At 39.4% G+C, this 19,914-nt stretch overlaps 1 protein-coding gene across 1 annotated transcript in view; it reads left to right on the top strand.

Annotated features, from left to right (window-relative positions):
- Positions 1–19,914, top strand: part of MYOF (myoferlin) — a 179,860-nt gene that overhangs the window by 82,685 nt on the left and 77,261 nt on the right. The window contains 7 exon segments of the mRNA XM_042782367.1: positions 2,878–3,055; positions 4,606–4,730; positions 9,439–9,545; positions 12,333–12,525; positions 13,477–13,632; positions 17,066–17,197; positions 18,059–18,222. Coding sequence (XP_042638301.1) covers positions 2,878–3,055; positions 4,606–4,730; positions 9,439–9,545; positions 12,333–12,525; positions 13,477–13,632; positions 17,066–17,197; positions 18,059–18,222 — 1,055 coding nt within the window.

The following is a 19,914-nucleotide window of genomic DNA, read 5'->3' as shown; positions in this document are numbered from 1 at the left end:
GCCAGGAGACCCACACATGATTGTGATTCATTTTATAGAATAAAGGCCATGGTACGGATGGGGAATGAGGAAAAGGAAAATTGGTTAATAACTATCCCACAAGGACCAAGTAATTTGAGCTCTGGTGGCGTAGTGCGTAAAGCATTTGGCTGCAAACCAGAAGGAAGAGGGGGCAATCTACTTATGTAGTGATATTGCCTCGGAAATCCAAGGAGGGGTCACTATGAGTCGAAATTGACTCAACGTCAGTGAGTTTGGGTTTGGAGAGGTGAAAAGTGGCCACTACTTTATTACTTAGATTGTGTTACACAAATCGGTAACAGGTAGCAATGGAAAAAAATAAATACAGCAACAAAAAAGTCATCATATGCCAGAGTTTGATCCCAATGTGGCCTCCAAAGCTCAAACTGAAGAACTACAAAGCTGAGAATTCCTTCTCTAGACTTTCAAACTAAATTTACTATGGTGAGAAATTTCTTGAGTAATTCAAGAAAGATCACTCAAGGGTCTCACAAGTCTACCAATGGCGACAAAACCAGTGTGGCAACACGGTAGTGACCACTGTTGTCCGACTGCCCAGGCTGGGCTAGCAGACAGAGAAACTGGGTACTAATGGGATTCTGGAACAGACTTTGGATGTGGACAGTTTTAAATGGCAAGCATAAAAACACCTAGGACATAATGAGGTACTTAACAGAAGACCAGAGGAGATGTGTGGTCCAGAAAGGTCTTTGGGCAAGATGTGAATTCAAGAGACTTGACATGCCCACATGAGGGAAGGTCTGAAGGCTCATGGTCATTATTGTTGGGTGAATCAGTATTCATTGTGGTCATGGTGGGGTCTTTCTTCAACTCCCTCACACACATATGCAGATTTAGGAAACCAGTAATGAAAGAAAGAAGAGGGAAAAAAAACCCAATGTTTGGTTCTTATTTCAAAGAAAAATCCATTTAATTTCACTTACTTAAAAATATGACATTAAAAGTCTTTATTGTTATTCCTGATTAGAAAATTAAAACTTAAAGAATTAAAAAATAAACAACTGTATGAGTTAGAAAGTAAAGTTTACCATACTCTCTCATCTTTCTCAATATAATTACTGTTAATAATTTGGTGTATAGTCTTCCAAACTTTCTTAATGTATATACAAGTATTAAAAAATTCCTTCACTTTAAAAATAAACTTTTTTCCATGTTTGTACATATAGATCTACTTCTGTCTTTTTATGAACTTTTGTTCCATTATATGGATGTAACATAATTTCAGGGCTTCAGACCAAACGTTTATTCCATGTTTGGCTCTTGCTGAGAACTTGCATTTCCACCCTAGATACAACGAATCAGAATCTCCATTTGAACAAAAATCCCCAGGTGATTCATATATATATATATATATATATATATATATATATATATTTATATATATAGTTGTTGTTGTTGTTATGTGCCATAGAGTCAGACCCGACTCATAGCGACCCCTCCTTGGGTTTCTGAGGCAGTATCACTATGGAAGTTGATTGCCCCATCTTCCTTCCGAGGAGTGGCTGCTGGGTTTGAACCGCCAGCCTGGGTTTGAACCGCCAGCCTTCTGGTTAGCAGTCAAGTACTTTAGGCACTATGCTACCAGAGCTCTTAATAGGAATATATATATATAAGAGTGTAGATTCTGATTCAGTATATTGGGTAGAAATGGAAGTTCTCAGCAGGGGGCTAAACTAGAATGAACCAGTATAAAGCCCCACATAATTTGTTTAAGCAGTAGCCTAGTGATGTATTATTTTCTTTTTTTTTCTCTATTTCTGCTGCAATGCATATGCTAGTACTTCTATATTTGCCCACTTGCCGGATTCAAGACCATTCTCCACTGGTATTTAATTAAGCACTAATTTTCAGGTTTAGAATTATATCTGATAGAAACCCAACCCAAAAGCCACTGTCATCTAGTCACTTCCAACTCATAGTGACCCTGTAGGACAGAGCAGAAACTGTAGGATTTCTTTCTTTTTTGTCTTTAATTTTCTATTTTGATTTGGGTGAAAGTTTACAGAGCAAATTAGTTTTCCATTTTACAACTGATGCACATTTCGTTTTGTGAGGTTGGTTGCAATCCCCACAATGTAACAGCTCTCTTCCCACTTCCTCCCTGTGTTTGTTTCCATGGTCTTGCTTTCGTCTCCTTTCATTCCTTCTGAGCTTTATCCCTAGGCATATGCTGCCCTTTAGATCTGAGGTATGGTTGGTTGTTTCGCTAATGAATACCTCTCTGGTGTTACTGTTCACCTCATAGGCCTCTCTGTTGTTTGGCTGAAAAGTTGAGCCACAGGAGTGAGTTCAGTTCTAGCCTTGAAGGGCTATAGTCTCAGGAGTTCCACTTATCTCTGTTAAACCAGTAAGCCTGGTCTTTTATTATTATTATTTTGAGTTCCACTCCACATTTTACTCCCACTCTTCCCAGGACCCACTATTGTAATACCTTTCAGAGCAGTGGACGTGGGGAGCCAGCCACCATTTAGTTCTTCTGCTCTCACAGCCATGGAGGCTGGGGTTCACATGGCCCATTAATCCTTTGGACCAATTGTTTCCAGGCATCTTGGATTTTCTTCACTCTTCTTTGCTCTGGATGGGGAGAGACAAGTTTTGCACCTGCCCCATAGGGTTTCCAAGGCTCTAATTCTTTACAGAAGCAGACTGCCACCTCTTTCTCCTATGGAGCGGCTGGTGGGTTTGAGCCACCAACATTTCGGCTAGCAACTGATCACTTAAGTGTTGCACCATGGCTTATCTGTTTGAAAACCATGAAAAATATCTGTTAGAAAACCACATGTACATAGGTCTAAAGGAATTACAGCTGAGCCTTATGTTTGCTATACTTTATAGAAATACCAGCGAAGGAGGAAGTACAGCCTCTCTGCTGTGTTCCATTCAGCCACCATGTTACAAGATGTTGGCGAGGCCATTCAGTTTGAAGTTAGCATTGGAAACTATGGCAACAAGTTTGACACAACCTGTAAGCCATTGGCATCAACAACTCAATACAGCCGCGCCATATTTGATGGTAAGACTGGCCCTGACTCTTCTCCTTTTTGCCCATTTACAGAGGGTGCACCTTATTTGCCCTCTGACATACACTATCCCCATCATGTGATTAACCAAAGAAACAGTTGCCCTCGAGTCCACTTTGACTCACAGTGACCCCATGTGTGTCAGACTAAACTGTGCTCCACAGGGTTTCCAATGGCTGATTTTTTGGAAGTAGATCTCCTGACCTTTCTTCCAAAGCACTTCTTGGTGAACTTGAATCATCTTTTTTGGTTAACAGACAAGCCTGTTAGCCTTTGATACCACCTGGTAACTGCAGCATATGATTAGTGGAAAGAAAAAGGCAGAACAAGGAAGAGAATGTGATTGGAGTTCAGGCACCTTTGAAATTGATCAAGCCTGAGCAGTTGGAAGCCTTAGTGCCAGGAGCTGAACCCCAGTGGCTTTCTCCCAGGCCTCATTTTTAACACCAACTCTGCCTTAGGAAGTCACACGGTAGTGACTGCTGAACACTGAGCTTTCCGAAACAGCTCCTGTCCCTTCCCACCTCTGCCCTACCAGGCCCCAAGTCTTTCTTAGGTTGAGTAGTTGTAGCAGGTGGGACTCAGACTTAGGCACCAGAAAATCAAGCCTCTGGTCTTTGCTCTGTTACTCACCAGCACCAGAGTTGCTATGTGGATTAAATAACTGCATTTGAACAAAGATGAACAAAGCTCCTGTGTTTAAGGAGCTTGGATTATACACATAAAATGAGTCATGAAAGAAGGCAGCGTATGAGAAAGCCCATACAATGGTACTGGCAAATAGTTTGAGAAGATAAAGAAGAGAAAGGAATTCTAATCCAAACGCTTCACAGTTTTATATACTTTTTATATAAGGAGTTTAAAAATATAAAATATCCTAGAAAACATCAGCTACTTCTTAATCACAAACCAAACCCACTGCCACTGAATCAATTTTGACTCATAGATAGTGACCCCCATAGGATTTTCCAAGGCTGTAAATCTTTACAGAAGTAGATTGCCTCATCTTTCTCCCAAGGAGTGATGAGTTTGAACTGTTGACCTTCTGGTTAGCAGCCAAATGAATTCTTAATCACAATAGGGCCCTAAACAATAACAAACACCATGTAGCCAGGTAAAGTTTTCAAAGAACCAAAAATTACTTTCTCACCCCATGTCTAACAAAAATATTTATTTAGAATAACAGTTTTCAGAGACAGATGCATTCTGTCTAATTTTCTTCATTTCTTATGGTCTCTCTTTTGCTCTGTTGTATAATCATCATTGATGTTCAGATACATAACCCTGAATCACTAAAGATCCTAAGATTGTTATGCACAGTTTACTAGGATATTTGAGAGAGATTTTTCAGAGCAGGCCCAATGAAAAAGAACTTTCTATCTCTTCCTCAATTGCATAATTTTTTAAAATTAAAGAATCAGACCACGCCAACCATTCCCCAGGCATTTGGATTAATCAGGAACCCAGATAGCACAGCTTTCTAATAAATGTGTTGTTTATCTTAAATGTCTGTGTGCTCACTGACCCTAATGTTCTACTCCAGGGAACTTCTATTACTACTTATCTTGGGCCCAAACGAAGCCCGTTGTTACTCTGACATCATACTGGGAGGATATTAGTCATCGCCTGGATGCAGTGAACACTCTCCTAGTTATGGCAGAACGGCTGGTAAGTTTGTCTTTTCTATAGTTTCTTTCACCAAGCAGTGAATTATGTTAGTTAGGATGCAGATTAGGCCACTATAACACAAATCCTCAAAATACAATGGTAAACAAGATAAAAGCTGTTTCTTTAGCAACAGTCAGAGTGGGCAGTCCAAGGGTGGTTGGCAGGTGCCATCACGTGGAGGACCCAGGCTCTTTTCCTCTTGTTGCTCTTCAACAAGGACTGATTGTGGTTTGCGTGGTAGAAGACAGTTCACCTCCACATCCACCCTCCAGCCTCAGGGATGGGGAAAAGAGAGGGGAGAAGATGGCACAGGCATTTCCTTTTAAGAAAAACCTCAAAGTCACACACTTTATTTCCACTCACTTTCCATTGGCCAGAATCCAGAATAAGAGTCTGTGGCAAAATCTAAAAATACTCTTTTGTGTTAAAAAGGACAAAGTAAGGAATTATTGAAGAAGAATTGTAGGCTTAAGTTAGTTTAAGCATAACTGTTCCCATAATTAAGTGCAGTTGATAATTTAGTATATTTCTATCAATGACCAATCCCTCTTCTCTGGGAAGTTGGTGAAAATTAATCACACCTCTATTCAAATTATGTCTTGAGTGTTCTTCAGTTTTTTGCATCCTGGTTCTTCCCATCAGTCCTGCCCATTAACCAAAACCAAAAGCTCACTGTCATCAAGTGGATTCCGACTCATAGAGTCCCATTGGGTTTCCGTGGTGGTAAATCTTTGTGGAAGTAGATTGCCTAGTCTTCCTTCCATGGAGTGGCTGGTGGGTTTGAGCCACCAGCCTTCTAATTCCATGTGAATCTGTGCAGGATGGTAGCTTTCCATGATCAGGGCTTTTGATACTCCTGGTGGGCACTGCTCAACCTCTCTGCCTGCAGATGCTCAACCAAACCAAATTCACTGCTATTGAGTTGATTCAGACTCATAGCATTCCCTAGTGGGTTTCCAAGGCTGCAAATCTTTACAGAAGCAGACTGCTTCCTCTCTCTTTCATGGAGCAGCTGGTGTGTTCAAACCACAGACCTTTTGGTTAGCAGCCAAATGCATTAACCACTGCAGATACTCAAAGTACACACAAAAAGCATACCGTCTTCATTAACTGGAAGGTGGGAGCCCTTAGTTGGAGGGTAAGGAGCTCTGGTGGTGCAGTGCCTACAGAATTTGACTGCTGATGAGAAGCTCGGTGGTTCAAACCTACCAGCTGTTGTGTAGAAGGAATTCTGTAAAATTTTACTGCCTCGGAAACCCAATCGGGGTTGCTGTAAGTCAGAATCGACTCGATGGCAGTGAGTTTGGTTTTTGGTTTTGAGCTGGAGGGTTAACTGAAACAAGATGCGAAAAAGAAATATGCGCATATAGTGTATATTCATTTACCAGTCTTTTAACACAGGGCCACCACCTTTTTTCTTCTGTCTTTACTTTTTAAGTTAATTAATTATTGATTTTGGTTGTTTTTGAGTTCTTTGTTATCTTTGTTGCACAAGCAATGCTCACTTGTACGATTTTCAGTTTGGGTTTCATTAAAGTAGAGGCAGAACTTAGATTGCTTCATAGGTACCTTTCCAGGAAAGGCCCTGGATTTTATGATTTCCTCATGATCATTTGCAGTAGGCTTGTACTTCTCCAATTTAATAGTGTTTTTTAAAGTGTCTGCCATCTTTATGAGTCTTCCCAAAGCATTTGACTTAGTTTTTTCCCAGAAATAATTTCCTTTTTATACTTAAATTTGTTGGCTTATGTAATATTCAATTGAATTACGTGATAACAATAACAAACACAACATGCACAGGTTTGGGAACTAACACAACTGATTCCTAAGCATATAACTCATAGAAGGAAAAGAACAGCATGGACAGTCAAGAGATTAACGTACTGTCCACAAGCATGCAGCATCTATGGGCATCCATCCATGTGTGTGATAGGATTCAGTTAACCCTATGAGTTAGCTACAGGTAGGTCTGTTATGAGAGCTTCTATTATAAATCTAGTATTGAAAGGGAATTGCTCAAAGAATTCTTTTTTTATTAGCTATTACACAGGGCTATGCAAATAAATGCTGGCTGGGTTGCAGCGTTAGGATGGGGTTATGACTTTTTTAAGAAAAGAAATAAACTAATGTTTTAACTAACTTTAACCTTGGGGTTTTTTTTTTTTTTCTATATCTAATAAGATTTTATAATTGATGTAATTTTAAAGTTACAGAACAGATGCAATTTCTTAAAGAAACCCTGCTTATTCTTTACCCAGATTCACCAATTGTTCACCTTTTCTGATTTGGTTTGTCATTTGCTTTCTCTTTCTGCCTTTCTCTCTGTCTCTTTCTTTCTCTCTCCACACAAACACACACACACACGTGCATTTGTATGTATATTCTGTTATTTTTTTCAGGATCATTTGAGAGTAAACTGCAGATATCATGCTCTGATATCCCCGTATACCCCTATATATAAGGACTTTCTCTTATGTAATCACAGTACAATTTTCAAAGCGAGAAACGTAATGTTTATACCCTATAACAACTCCATTCTTATTGAATTTTTGAAAATTTTTCCGATAGTATCCTTTATGGTTTCTGTCACCAGTGCAGAAGACAATCCAGAATCACACGTTGTATTTCATTGTCATATTTCTTTCTTCTCCTTCAATCTAGGGCAGTTCTTCAGTCTTTCTTTGCTTTTCTAGAAAAATACAGCCAGTAATTTTGTAGATTGCCCCTCAATTTGTGTCTGATGTTTCTCCCTGATTAGATTTACTTTACACATTTTTGGCATCAATAACACAGAAGGGATAGTGTTCCTTTCACTGTGTCCTTTCTGTGCATTATATCAGGAGACAAAAAGAGCCCTGTTGGCCACTACAGTTAAGTGCTTGACTGCTAACAGAAAGGTTGGTAGTTTGAACCTGCCCTTTGGCTCCATGGGAGAAAGACCTTGCAATCTGCTCCCAAAATAGATTATAGCCTAGAAAACCTTATGGAGCAGCTATGAGTCAGAATCCACTTGATGGCACCCAAAACAACTATGGAGCAGGAAGCACGTGATGTGCTTGTCCCCTTGTTTTTGTTGCTTGTAATCATGTTGTGCTGTCAAGTCTATTCCAACTGACAGTAACCCTAGAGGGCAGAGAAGAACTGCCCATAGGGTTTCCTAGGCTGTAATCTTCATGGGAGCAGACTGCCAGTCCTTTTCTCCCATGAAGCCACTGGTGAGTTTGAACCACCAACCTTTAGATTAGCAGCCAACCATGCAAACACTGTGCCACCAAAGGTCTCTGGGTCCCCTTGTTAGTGATGTTAATTCTGACTTCTTAGTTAAGATGGTGTCCATGTTTCTTCATTTTATTCTTTTTCTCTTTCATAATTAATAAATAATTTGTGGAAAATACAGTGTTCCTCAAGTTTTCATCCACTAGTTTTTATCCATTGATGATTCTTGTCACAATCAATTATTACTATGACAGTTGCAAATGGTAATTGTTATCCTCCATTGTTCCTTCTACATCTATTAGCCAGCATTTTCTCAGTGAGGAAGAGCTCTGCCTTCTTTACACTTCTTATTCATATAATATTTTGTATGTTAAAATAGACTCATTGATTTTTATTTTAGTCAGTAAAATAAACATTCAAAAATAAATTAGTGAAAAAAAATAGGTTATAATCTATTACCACTATTTACTTTTTATTCAAATTGTTCCATATTTGGCTCTCTACCTTTGGATTTATCTCCATAACTTTTTTATAGTCCTTCCTTGCTTTTTTGACACAACATCTTATACTTCCCCTATCGCAGTCCAAGGAGCTCTGGTTGCTTTTAATGGGAAATGACATTTAAAAAACAAGATCAGGGTACTAGGTGTGTTCACTACTCCTGGAGTTTCGTTACTTCTAGACCTTCTCAGCAAATTTACACATATGCACACATATCTATATTTTGATAGCTATTGTTATACTAAAAGTCATGAGTTCATAAGGATACCTCCAATACCCAAGGTATTGTGTTCCTCAAATGTAGGATATTTTTAGAATACTGGATATTCTAATCTTCCCCATTTTCGTATTTTTAACTCCCATCTCCCATTTTTGTATTTTTAACTCCCTTCTCCAACACTGAGAAACCTGACTTCCGTTTCCTCAGCGTATTTACTCATTTGTTCAATCCTGAAATCCACAAACTACTGAGAAAAACAAATCTATTGATTAGAGTTTGATATGTTTATGATTTTTTTTGCCTTTAAACTCAGACAAGATATGTAGTCATTCAAAAGTGTATATTCAAAAATATGTGTATATTCAAAAGTTACTTGGTTTCAGGGTAGTTAGAATATTCATTTGAAAAGTTAGGTCCATTTGCTTCTATTTATATTCTAGTTTAGGTTTACTTTCCCCCAACATTGCTGATTTTATTTTCTTTTTAAAAAAATCTTTGCATGGTTTCAAAGATCAAAACTATATTGGAAAGGCTGTTTTATTATTATTATTATTATTGCTTAAAGATATCAGTGTTAATTATATTTTGAAGAAAAATTAATAGTACTAAGCTATAGTAAATGCTATTAAAATGTCGAAAACCTTTGATTTTTCTGCTATTTAACCTTTTAATGTATTTTTCCTTGAAAATAAAAGTTAAACCTTTTCTGACTAAAATGGAACAATGCGAGCAAGCACAATGGTCAGTTAATTCCTCTTCTAAATTCTTCAGCAATCAAACATTGAGACTCTAAAATCAGGGATGCAAAGTAAAATTCCTGCAAACCAGTTGGCCGAATTGTGGTGGAAGCTGATAGATGAAGTTATAGAAGACACAAGGTATAGTGATCTTACTTATATCTCAGAACTCCTAGCCATACTCTCCTCCCTTAACCTATCAGATCCTCTAAAATTGTTTATAGTATGCCTGAAAAATGAATATGAACCATTCAAGCTTCTTAACAGCCTTAACCAGGAATTGTCTCTGAATCACCACCAGGAAAAGCTCTGCTTGTTGACTGGGTGCCAATTTTAAAGTAGTCTAGGAGACTACGGTTGGCCCCACTCCAGGAAGCACCTGGCAAGGACCCTGTAGAAGGGGTGGCCAGGTCTCTACTTCTGTTTCCCATCAATCCAACTGTAGTCACCAGACCAAAAGAAAGGTGATTCCTGGCTCCCACAGAGAATGGGATCTAGGGCTGGAACGTAGATTTTGCCTTTCAGAACAATATTCCTAACTCATAAGCAAATTTTTAGAAATAGCCTTTCCACTTCCTCTCTTACTAAATGCCTAATGAACACTGTGACTGGACAAACCAGTAGGTTTGACTTGAGCTAGAGGGCCTTTCATAATTATGACTTGGTGAAACAGCTCAGATCTTTTGGCATTTGGAAATCAAAGAGGGAAGTGATTCATTTATGATTAATTTATTTTAAATATTGGCTAAAAAAGTAGTGGACAAGGAAGTTCAAAAAAAAAAAGAGCATATTGAATATTTTTCATGGCAAGAACCAGGGACATTTTTTTGCTTCTGGGTGAATGTTCCAAATCTTCCTATCTTCTTGTGCTTTCTAGTGGCTGAACCAGGTAATTGACATGTAGCTGAAATTAAAATATGCTGGGAACTTTTTTAAGCTCAAAGGATGTTATAACTGGGCCCTCAGTCATAACATAACAGTCATCCTTCACAGTCTCCTCATTTTATACATGAGAACAGAGTCTCCATAAGGTGAATGTTATATCTGATGCCCAGAGTCAGGTTTACCAGTGTAATTCCTCTTCTTGCTACATATTTCTCACATCAATGTCTGCTTATTGAGAGTCTCTTACATGTGAGTTTTGGGCCAGCAGCTTCTGTAAATATTTTTGCCTTAAAGAATCATTCCAGACACTTAATCCTCCAAGTGTTGTCAAAGTTATTAATGTAACCAAACAAAAATATTTCATAATGACTTTCATGTAGAAAATGTCTGTGAAATTTATGATTTGCTAAGCAAAATACAGACATATCTGTTTACAGTTGTCATATGAACTGTTTTTAAGGAATTGAAGTGGAATCTTTTTAGCTTTATGTGGCAGGAAATTCAATGCTAGGATTCCTGTCATTGAAGAAGCTGGGTGACATTCAAATAACTAGAAGTTCTAGGTAGGAAGAATGTGAGTAGAACTTTCTGGTATTGGTGACAATTCCACTAACCCCCATCAGCTACCATGATGGAGGGAAGCCCTGGCAGCTGAAGACTGGCTCTGGTCCCACTCCACTATTTTCCATAGTCCCTGTGGTCCCATCACTAGACTGACCAGTTCTCATTGGGAATAGGAACTTAGCCTACATGAGTGTTTCTTATCTTTTTTTGAACTCCTTGGCCCCTTTGAGACTCTGATGAAATGATGACAATGATCATGATGAAAATGATGAGATAAAGATGATGACAATGTTATTTAGATTTTACTGAGCAATAGGCTGGGGTCTAAATACTCTCCATCTGTTCATTTTCTTCTCACAATGACCTAAAAGGTAGATATTAGTACCCCAAATTTGAGGACAGGAAAATGAGATTAATTAACTGCCCAAGATCACAAAGTTAGTAAATGAGGGAGCCAGGATTTGTAACCAGATAGTTGGCCAAACACCTGTGTTCTTCATTGTCACTGCATGTCGACACTGGCACACACTTTTTTTTTAAATAAATTCCAAGGATTCATAGACTTCCTAAGGTCTACCTATGGACTTCCTAGGGTCCACAGGCTTCAAGTTAACAACCCTTCAACTAATGATCTCAAATCTCCCTTCTGCCTCCATCATTTTGTGGTTGTATACAGTGATTCAAAGAAGCAAAAGAAGGGGAGTCCAACTGCTCCCAGCCGGTGTCTGTTTCCATACTCTTTCCAGTGACTCCACATGCTTTAGGTCAAACCCGAGGGATTGCCTTGGAATTTTAATCCCCTTGCATTCCTCTTTTTTTTTTTTTTTTTTCATTTTTTTGCATTCTTCTTGAGAGTTACCAAAGCCATTGCTATCAAGTAAATTTCAACTCTTAGTGACCTTATAGGACAGAGTAGAACTTCACCATAGGGTTGTCAAGGCTGTACATCAGACTCCCACATCTCTTTCCCGTGTAGCATCTAGTGTGTTTGAACTGCCGACCTTCCATTTAGTAGCTGAAGTAGTAGCTGAAGCTTAACCACTGTGCCACCAAGACTCATGAGAGTTGTTCTTATTATGAGATTCGGCTCATAACAACCCTGCGTACAACAGAACAAAACACTGCCCGGTCCTGCCCATCCTCATAATTGTTGTTATGTTTGAGCCCATTTTTTGTAGCCACTGTGTCAGTCCATCTCGTGGAGGGTCTTCCCCATTTTTGGTGACCCTTTACCTTACAAAGCATGGCATCCTTCTCCAGGGACTGATCCCTCCTGATAGCATGTCCAAAGTACTTGAGACTAAGTGAGAGTTAGGAGACTCTGTTTGACTGGTCTGTCTGCCAGTACCATATTTGGTCAATTTCAGACTAAACCAGGCTTGTAGAGTTAGGAAATTGGTGTGATTTGCAAGATATAAACCAACCATACGTGAATTTGACAGTTCTGAAGCCCAAAATTTTCTGTTTCTTCTTCTTTAGATACACGTTGCCTCTTGTGGAAGGAAAACCTAATGTCACAATTCTTGATGCCCAGATCCACAAGTTGCGGTCCAGATCTCTCTCTCAGATACACGAGGCAGCTGTGAGGATGAGGTCTGGAGACATAGATGTGAAGTCTGCATTGGCTGAAGTCGAGGAGTGGCTTGATAAATTAATGCAGCTGACTGAAGAGGTGGGCCTTTTAAACTAGATGAACATCACCAAATATTGAAGAAGGATTCTGTTGAATGGCACCAAGGAAGGGGTGGTTGAATTGTATTGAATATTGAACAGCTCTGAGGGATAAAGATGTCAAAAAGTTAGAGGGTTGGTAGTATATAATGGGATGAAAGTCATTGAAATCAGGGCAGGGGAGGAATTTTGAGTTGGTAGCCCTGGAATAGTCTTCATAGGGAAAAAATCATTATCATTATCATGGTACTGTCAGAAAATATTTCAACTAAAGAGTGAAGTAGCGGATCATTATAATACAGAGAAGTTAAAATGTCCTCTTTGGTTGGTATCAGAAGACCTGGATTTTGAGACAGAACTGCTCTGCCTGTGTCCAGTGAAATATAAGAAACCTGTACCCTTTGATTGCTGCTGATGGCATTCTTCAAATGCTGTATGAGCTGTTGTTGGGTACCATCTAGTCAGTTTTTAACTCTGTGACCCATGTGACAGAGTAGAACTGCCTCATAGAGTAGGTTGTCATCTTTATGGGAGCAAATCACCAGGTGTTTCTACCACAGAACCCCTGGGTAGGTTTGAAGTGCCAACCTTCCAGTCAGCAGCTAAGCACTTAACCATTGCACCACCCGGGCTCCTTGGTGTGTGAGATAGGAGAAGGGTGTTTCCTAAAATACCTACTCAGAGCTGAGGAGGTAGAGCTTTTAGCAGGTGTAGGTGGCCCTCTTCTTAGCTCTATCCCTTTGTCTAGTTGTAGCCTGCCTCCCAGCCCTGTGGGCTTCCAGTGTTGTGCCAGAAGATGTGAGTCTCAGGAATTAGGGGGCAGAGCCCTATCCACAGTGTTCTGTGCTAACAGGAGCCCTGAGTGCCCTGGATCATCCTGCAGGGTCTCTACTCCCTCAGCATTTAGACTAATCATTGCTTTTCTCCCTTTTCTGCCCACTCCTGTGACCAGCCACAAAACAGTATGCCAGACATTATCATCTGGATGATCCGGGGAGAGAAAAGACTGGCCTATGCACGAGTTCCCGCACATCAGGTTTTATATTCCACTAGTGGCGAGAACGCATCTGGGAAACACTGTGGGAAAACCCAAACCATCTTTCTGAAGGTACATGTCTTCCTCACCTGTGTATGTGAAATAATTAAATGCAAAACTCATAGTCATGAGAAGGGGCTGCTTTGTAATTTGCTAATCATTGAATGGTTAAGATAATGATGGTTAGTTCTAGTCCATTCTGGCCCCTCCTTCTAGGGTAGGAATTCTGAGGCCACTGGTATTCAATCAAGGATACCTTGGTAGATGTCTTTGTGACATTAATATTAAGTTGGCATTGTGAATGTTGTGCTTTCCAGCATGAACTTTCCCCTTACTTGTAATGTCTTAATCAAAGTAGCACCTTTTTCCCCTTCATTCTGGTGAATGTTCGAGAAGGAGTGACAAAAGAGAAGATAGTATAGATAGTCCATGGAATCTATTGCCCTAACCACAGGGGTCCTCAAGTTGAAAAGTTCTGAACATATTTAGAACCATGGGCTCCTTTTGTGCCTGGTAAAAGCTACTGGCCATCACACATGCATTTAAATTTTGGCATATGTTTCAGGAGCTTCATCAAATCACTAAATCCATCCCAAACTCACTTCCATCAAGTCAATTTTGACTCATAGTAACCCCCATTGGGTTTCTGAGGATGTAAATTTTTACAGAAGTAGAGTGCCCCACTTTCCTCCCATGGGTCAGCTGGTGGGTTTTAACCACTGATCTTCCGATTAGCAGCCAATACCTTACCTACTATGCTACCAGAGCTCCTTCAATCCATCCCAGGACCCTCTATTCAGAACTTTTGCTTTACCTGTGCTTATGGAGAACCAATGGAGGACTTGGGGCTGGAAAAAAAGAAATTGGTATCATTGCATCTGCGCATTTGACAGCCCTCTCCCTGGGAAACCCAACCAAGTTCACACATCCTTCCAATTTGGGAGAGAGAAAGAAAAAATGAGCTGAGAAAAGGCAGAATCAGGGCAGAGTGATCTCTTAAAACAAGGAGATATCTGCTCACTTTTAATACATAAACCCACTACCATTGAGTCAATTCTGACTCATAGTGACTCTGTAGGACAGAGTAGAACTGCCTCATTGGGTTTTCAAGGCTGTAAACCTTTATGGAAGCAGACTCCCTTATCTTTCTTCCATGGAGTGGCTTGTGGGTTTGAACTGCCGATCTTTTGGTTAGCAGCTGAATTTTCTTTCTTTTTTTTTTTTTTAATTGTGATTTGGGTGAAGATTTACAGAGCAAATTCACTTTCCATACAGCAGTTCACATATACTTTGTCTCATGTCATTCACCACAGTTTACCACAATTAGCAGCTGAATTTTCAACCACTGTGCCACCAGAGCTCCTTCAAGTATCTCTAGATGAAATAAAATTTACTTAAGGTAGAACCACAATTATAATGGACCTCAAAAGTGGATTGAAGCAAACTGATTAATGAATAAAACATCACAGAGGGTGGGAGAGAAGATTAAAGTGATATTCTCTGTGTTCAGTTTTGGTACATTAGTGGGTCAAAAGCAAAGTGCTTTCTGTTTAGTTATGTATTGCATTCTGTTAATGCTCTCATCATTCAGATTGGAAAGCCATTACTTTTTAGTCCACCAGCCACTCCTCGGAAGAAAGATGGGGCAATCTACTTCCGTAGTGATACTGCCTCAGAAACCCAAGGAGGGGTCGCTATGAGTTGGGCCGACTCAACGGCACATAACAACAGCTCTTTTTGGTCTTGGAACCCCTTTATTCTATAAAAAAATTATTGATGACCCCAGAGAACTTTTGCTTATGTAGATTATATCCATAAATATTCATTACAATGGAAATTAAAATAAATACACTTTAAATTTTTTATTAATTTATTTTTTAATAATAATAAGCCCATTACATATGATCATAAATAACATATTTTATAAAATATAACTATTTCCTTTTTTAAAAATCATTGAGCAGAGTGATTCTGTTTTACATTTTTACATACTCTTTCATGTCTGGTTTAACAGAAAATAACTGGACTTTCATAGCTACTTCGGGGAAGAGTATTTTAATAACCTCGTCAGATAATTATGGATATTTATCTTTGCTACAACACCAAACTCAACAGGTTTTAAAAAGTTAACTGCAATGTGGAATCTGAAACAATACCACTGAAGTTTTCTTTCTGCTATGTTAAAATCCATCGGGCTATGTCACCACAATTTAAAAAAAAAGATCCATTGATCTGTCTTGCACTTTGAATGGCTTTTGTCCATTCATTATTTTGGAACATCAAGCATTGATCATTTGAAAAACATAGGTTCCCTGAGTTAAACAGAGCTGCTTAATCTTGAGAGGTGATCATGCAATATAATGTTTTAAATCCCATTTGTTGAAATCACCACCTGCATTGTCAGAAGCATCTTCATGTCTTGGCAAGCTATCAGGCTCACTGTGGCAACTTTTCCAAAATTCAATTTTTTACATAAAAGCTTGAATTTTTTATCACTGGCAACAAACAGAATCAGTTCTTTTTCTTGAGGTGACAAGCTCACGTTATGTTTAAGAAAATTCTGGCCCACACCCAAGTCTGAATAACCATGTTTGCTGTCAATTACTGTTTCAAGTAAAAATGATATTAATCAAAAAAAAAAAAATCCTAATTCAGTTCATAGCTTAAACAATTGCACAAGAGCATTTTCTCAAGACCTCCTCATACTCTGATATGCAGAAGTGCTTTGGGCATACTTCCCATTTAATCAGACAAAATATTAAAAAGACATGCACTCAGGGTTGAACTTTAGTAAGACTTTTACTGCTTTATCAAGAGCATCTTTAAGTAAAACTGTGTTTTTGTTTTGCTTTGTTTTGTTTTTACTGAGAGTACATTGGAGTGAAGAACACAATTACCACTAGTACAATTTGGTGCCATTTTCCCTTGATTAAAGGAGCTCTGGTGGTGTGGTGGTTAAGGCATTTAGCTGCTTAACCAAAAGGTCGGCATTATGAACGCACCAGCTGCTTCACAGGAGAAAGATGGGACAGTTTGCTCCGTAAAGATATACAGCCTCGGAAAGTCTATTGGGCAATTCTGCTCTGTCCTGCAGGGTCACTGTGAGTCAGAATCTACTTGATGGCAGTGGGTTTGGGCCTTGATTAAACTGCCAAGATGCCAGGAGTTTCATCCACCATTGCTTTGCAGCAACAGTGCAAATGGCAATGCTGTGAAAAAGACATGTAACATCTTAGTATTATTATGAAAATACTTTTGACCTTGTGGATCTCCTGAAAAGTTTTCATGGGCTTACAGGGCTCAATATATGGACCACACTTTGAGAACCTCTGCTTTAGTTGTTAGTTTAATTTTTGCTGTAGGGTCATTTGGAAATTTTTTAAGTAAGAAAACAGAGAATTAGACTGGTGAGAGCAATGCTTAGATTTTCCATTTGCTTTTGGCTTTAACTTATCGTCACAGTCTGTGCTGTGCCCAAGATGACCTGTTACTGTGCATCTCACAGTATCCACAGGAAAAAAACAGTGGGCCAAAGGTGCCTGCGGAATTGCGTGTCAACATCTGGCTGGGCTTAAGTGCTGTCGAGAAGAAGTTCAATAGCTTTGCGGAAGGAACATTCACCGTCTTTGCTGAAATGGTACATTTACTGGAATTGCTATCTTTTCCTTTTGGGGGAATACTTTTACTTTTCATCCTTGGGGAAAAATTCATATCCCAAAATAATAACCACCATCATCACCACCACAAATCCCACCCAAAGCAGCTTAACCTAAAGGGATAGGAAAAGGTCTTGAGGTTTTGTTGTCCCCTTTGAAATTTTGGACAGTGAAGAGAAGATCATACTAAATTTATAAATTTAAGTTAGAAATGAATGCCTTATACACCATTCTACTTCCAGAAGGTCTTGGTCTACTCATTATCCCCTAGAAGAGATTAAGACTCAGAACTCTTAGGTCTAATAAGACTTGGAGCTAAAGGACCTCCACATTTCAGTGGAGTTCTTTGTGAACTGCCTGGGAAATATACCATCAATTATGGTATTGTTTCTGAAGGAAAATATGCCCCCAGATTCTAAGCAGTATGCTTACAATAAGTATTTAGAAGCCTGCACATTCATAAAAACTTTTGTAGACTTTTGAAATACTGGGTCTGAAGAACTATTTGGAGCCATTAAAAATAGTAATAGAAACAATTAACATGGTGTGCACAAAGCACTTTTATAAGTATTTGCACATTTGAGCTCCAGAACAACATTGTGGAGGTGGTATCATCCCCAGTTTACAGATAGGAACACTGAGATTTGGGAAGAGGTGGCTGATTTATGCAAAATTGTATAATCAGTATGCAGTCTATGTTAGGTCCATACTTCTGAGTATAAAGCTTTAATGCTTTCTATGGTTGTCTGGCCTAAATCTTAGATGGACTTAAAAATCTATGCACTGGCTTCATTTCTTGCTCCCTGATAGTGTTTCTCCCGTTTTATGTATTTTTTCAACAGTATGAAAATCAAGCTCTCATGTTTGGAAAATGGGGCACTTCTGGATTAGTGGGTCGTCATAAATTTTCTGATGTCACAGGAAAAATAAAGCTTAAGAGGGAGTTCTTCTTGCCTCCAAAAGGCTGGGAATGGGAAGGAGACTGGATAGTTGATCCTGAAAGAAGGTAAGTTTTCCATATTCTAAGAAAAAAGATAGCATTGAAACTTTTCCCTAGAAATTGCTAAAATTTTTAATATTTAAAGAACACCCACTGAGCAGAAATAAGTCCATAGGAATTCATAGAAAATGGAAAGGTATCATCAGTATCCTGTAATGAGACAGATAGATATAAAAAGCATCTTAGAGCTTACAAGCATTGAGAACTTATTATGTGCTAATGTACCAGGCACTGTGCTGAGCAGCTTTATCATCTTACTTAATTTTAACAACAACCCTACAAGAATTATGTCAAGAATTGTGAAGGGTATGAGATTTTACCCTACTTGCAAGATAACAAGGTAGCCTGCCATAGTTTCAGGGATGCTAGCAGAAGATATGAGACGCCTGGATCAGGGACGAAAGACTTTATTACTTACAGCAGTTTGCTCCAGTTCCCTCATCCCCAGTTCCCATGGGGCGACAAGAAGACAGCCAAGTGTCACCTGCACATGCAGTGGGCTTCAGCACAGGAGAAGAACCTCAAGCTTAAGGAACCCATCTCTTTCACAATAGGCGGCAGTGTGCCTGCCTTTTGCTGTGGAGGGAGACACAATCTCTGTCTTCTAAAGTTGTTTCTTATAGCTGTTCAATTCTTATAGGAATTGAAAAGATAGTCGGTAAATAAAGGCAGTCAGTGTCTGTGTTGTGAAATGCACAGAATTACAAGAGAATCATGGAGAATTATCTCCAACAGGTAATGGTATTATCTCAACTTTACAGATGGGGAAACTGAGACCTAGAGAGATTAAATAACTTATCCAATGGCACACAGCTACTAAGTGGTGTACACACTGCCATTGAGTCAATTCTGACTCATAGTGACCCTACAGGACAGAGTACAACTGCCCTATAGGTTTTCCCAGGGTATATATAGGCAGGCCCGGGGCTGGGAGTTACTTTTTGCTTGGAGGTGGCTCTGTATTAAGTCTGAGACCTGGGGTAGGTGAGCCTAGGGTTTAGAGGCTGCTTTTTACATAGAGGTGGCTCTATATTAAGGCCGAGGCCTGAGGTAGGCTGGCAGGGCTCGGGGGCTGCTTTTCTGTTGTGGGCGGCTCTATTTTAATATCATTGCCTGAGGTAGGCAGGTGCAGAGGGGTTAGGAACAGCTAAGGGAGATGAACTTCTCTGTCAGTTTGTTGTCCTGTGGTGTTGCATATTGCTATGAGGCTGGAAGCTATGGCACCACGTTGCAAAATGCCAGAAGGGTTACCCATGATGGGCAGGTTTCAGCGGAGCTTCTGGGCTAAGACAGACTCAGAAGAAGGACAAGAACATCCACTTAGCAAACAATTGGCCAAGGAAAATCTTACGAATAGCAGTGAAACACTCTCTGATATATTACTGTAAAACTTTATGAATACCCCAGAAATATTGTCCGATGTAGTGCCAGAAGATGAGCCCATCAGGTCTGAAGGCACTCAAAAGATGACTGGGGAAGAGCTGACTCCTCAGAGTAGAGACAACCTCAATGATACGGATGGAGTAAAGCATTCGGGACCTCCACTGGCTGATGTGGCTGATGATGACTCAAAATGAGTAGAAACAGATGCAACCATCCATTAAATAATTGGAACATGGAATGTATGAAGTATGAATCTAGGAAAATTGGAAGTTGTCAAAAATGAAATGGAATGCATAAAGATTGATATCCTAGACA

Source organism: Orycteropus afer, unplaced genomic scaffold (assembly GCF_000298275.1).
Source record: "Orycteropus afer afer isolate SDZICR_OR568_19922 unplaced genomic scaffold, OryAfe1.0 scaffold00293, whole genome shotgun sequence".
NCBI lineage: Eukaryota > Metazoa > Chordata > Mammalia > Tubulidentata > Orycteropodidae > Orycteropus > Orycteropus afer.
This window is presented reverse-complemented; position numbering and strand designations above follow the sequence as displayed.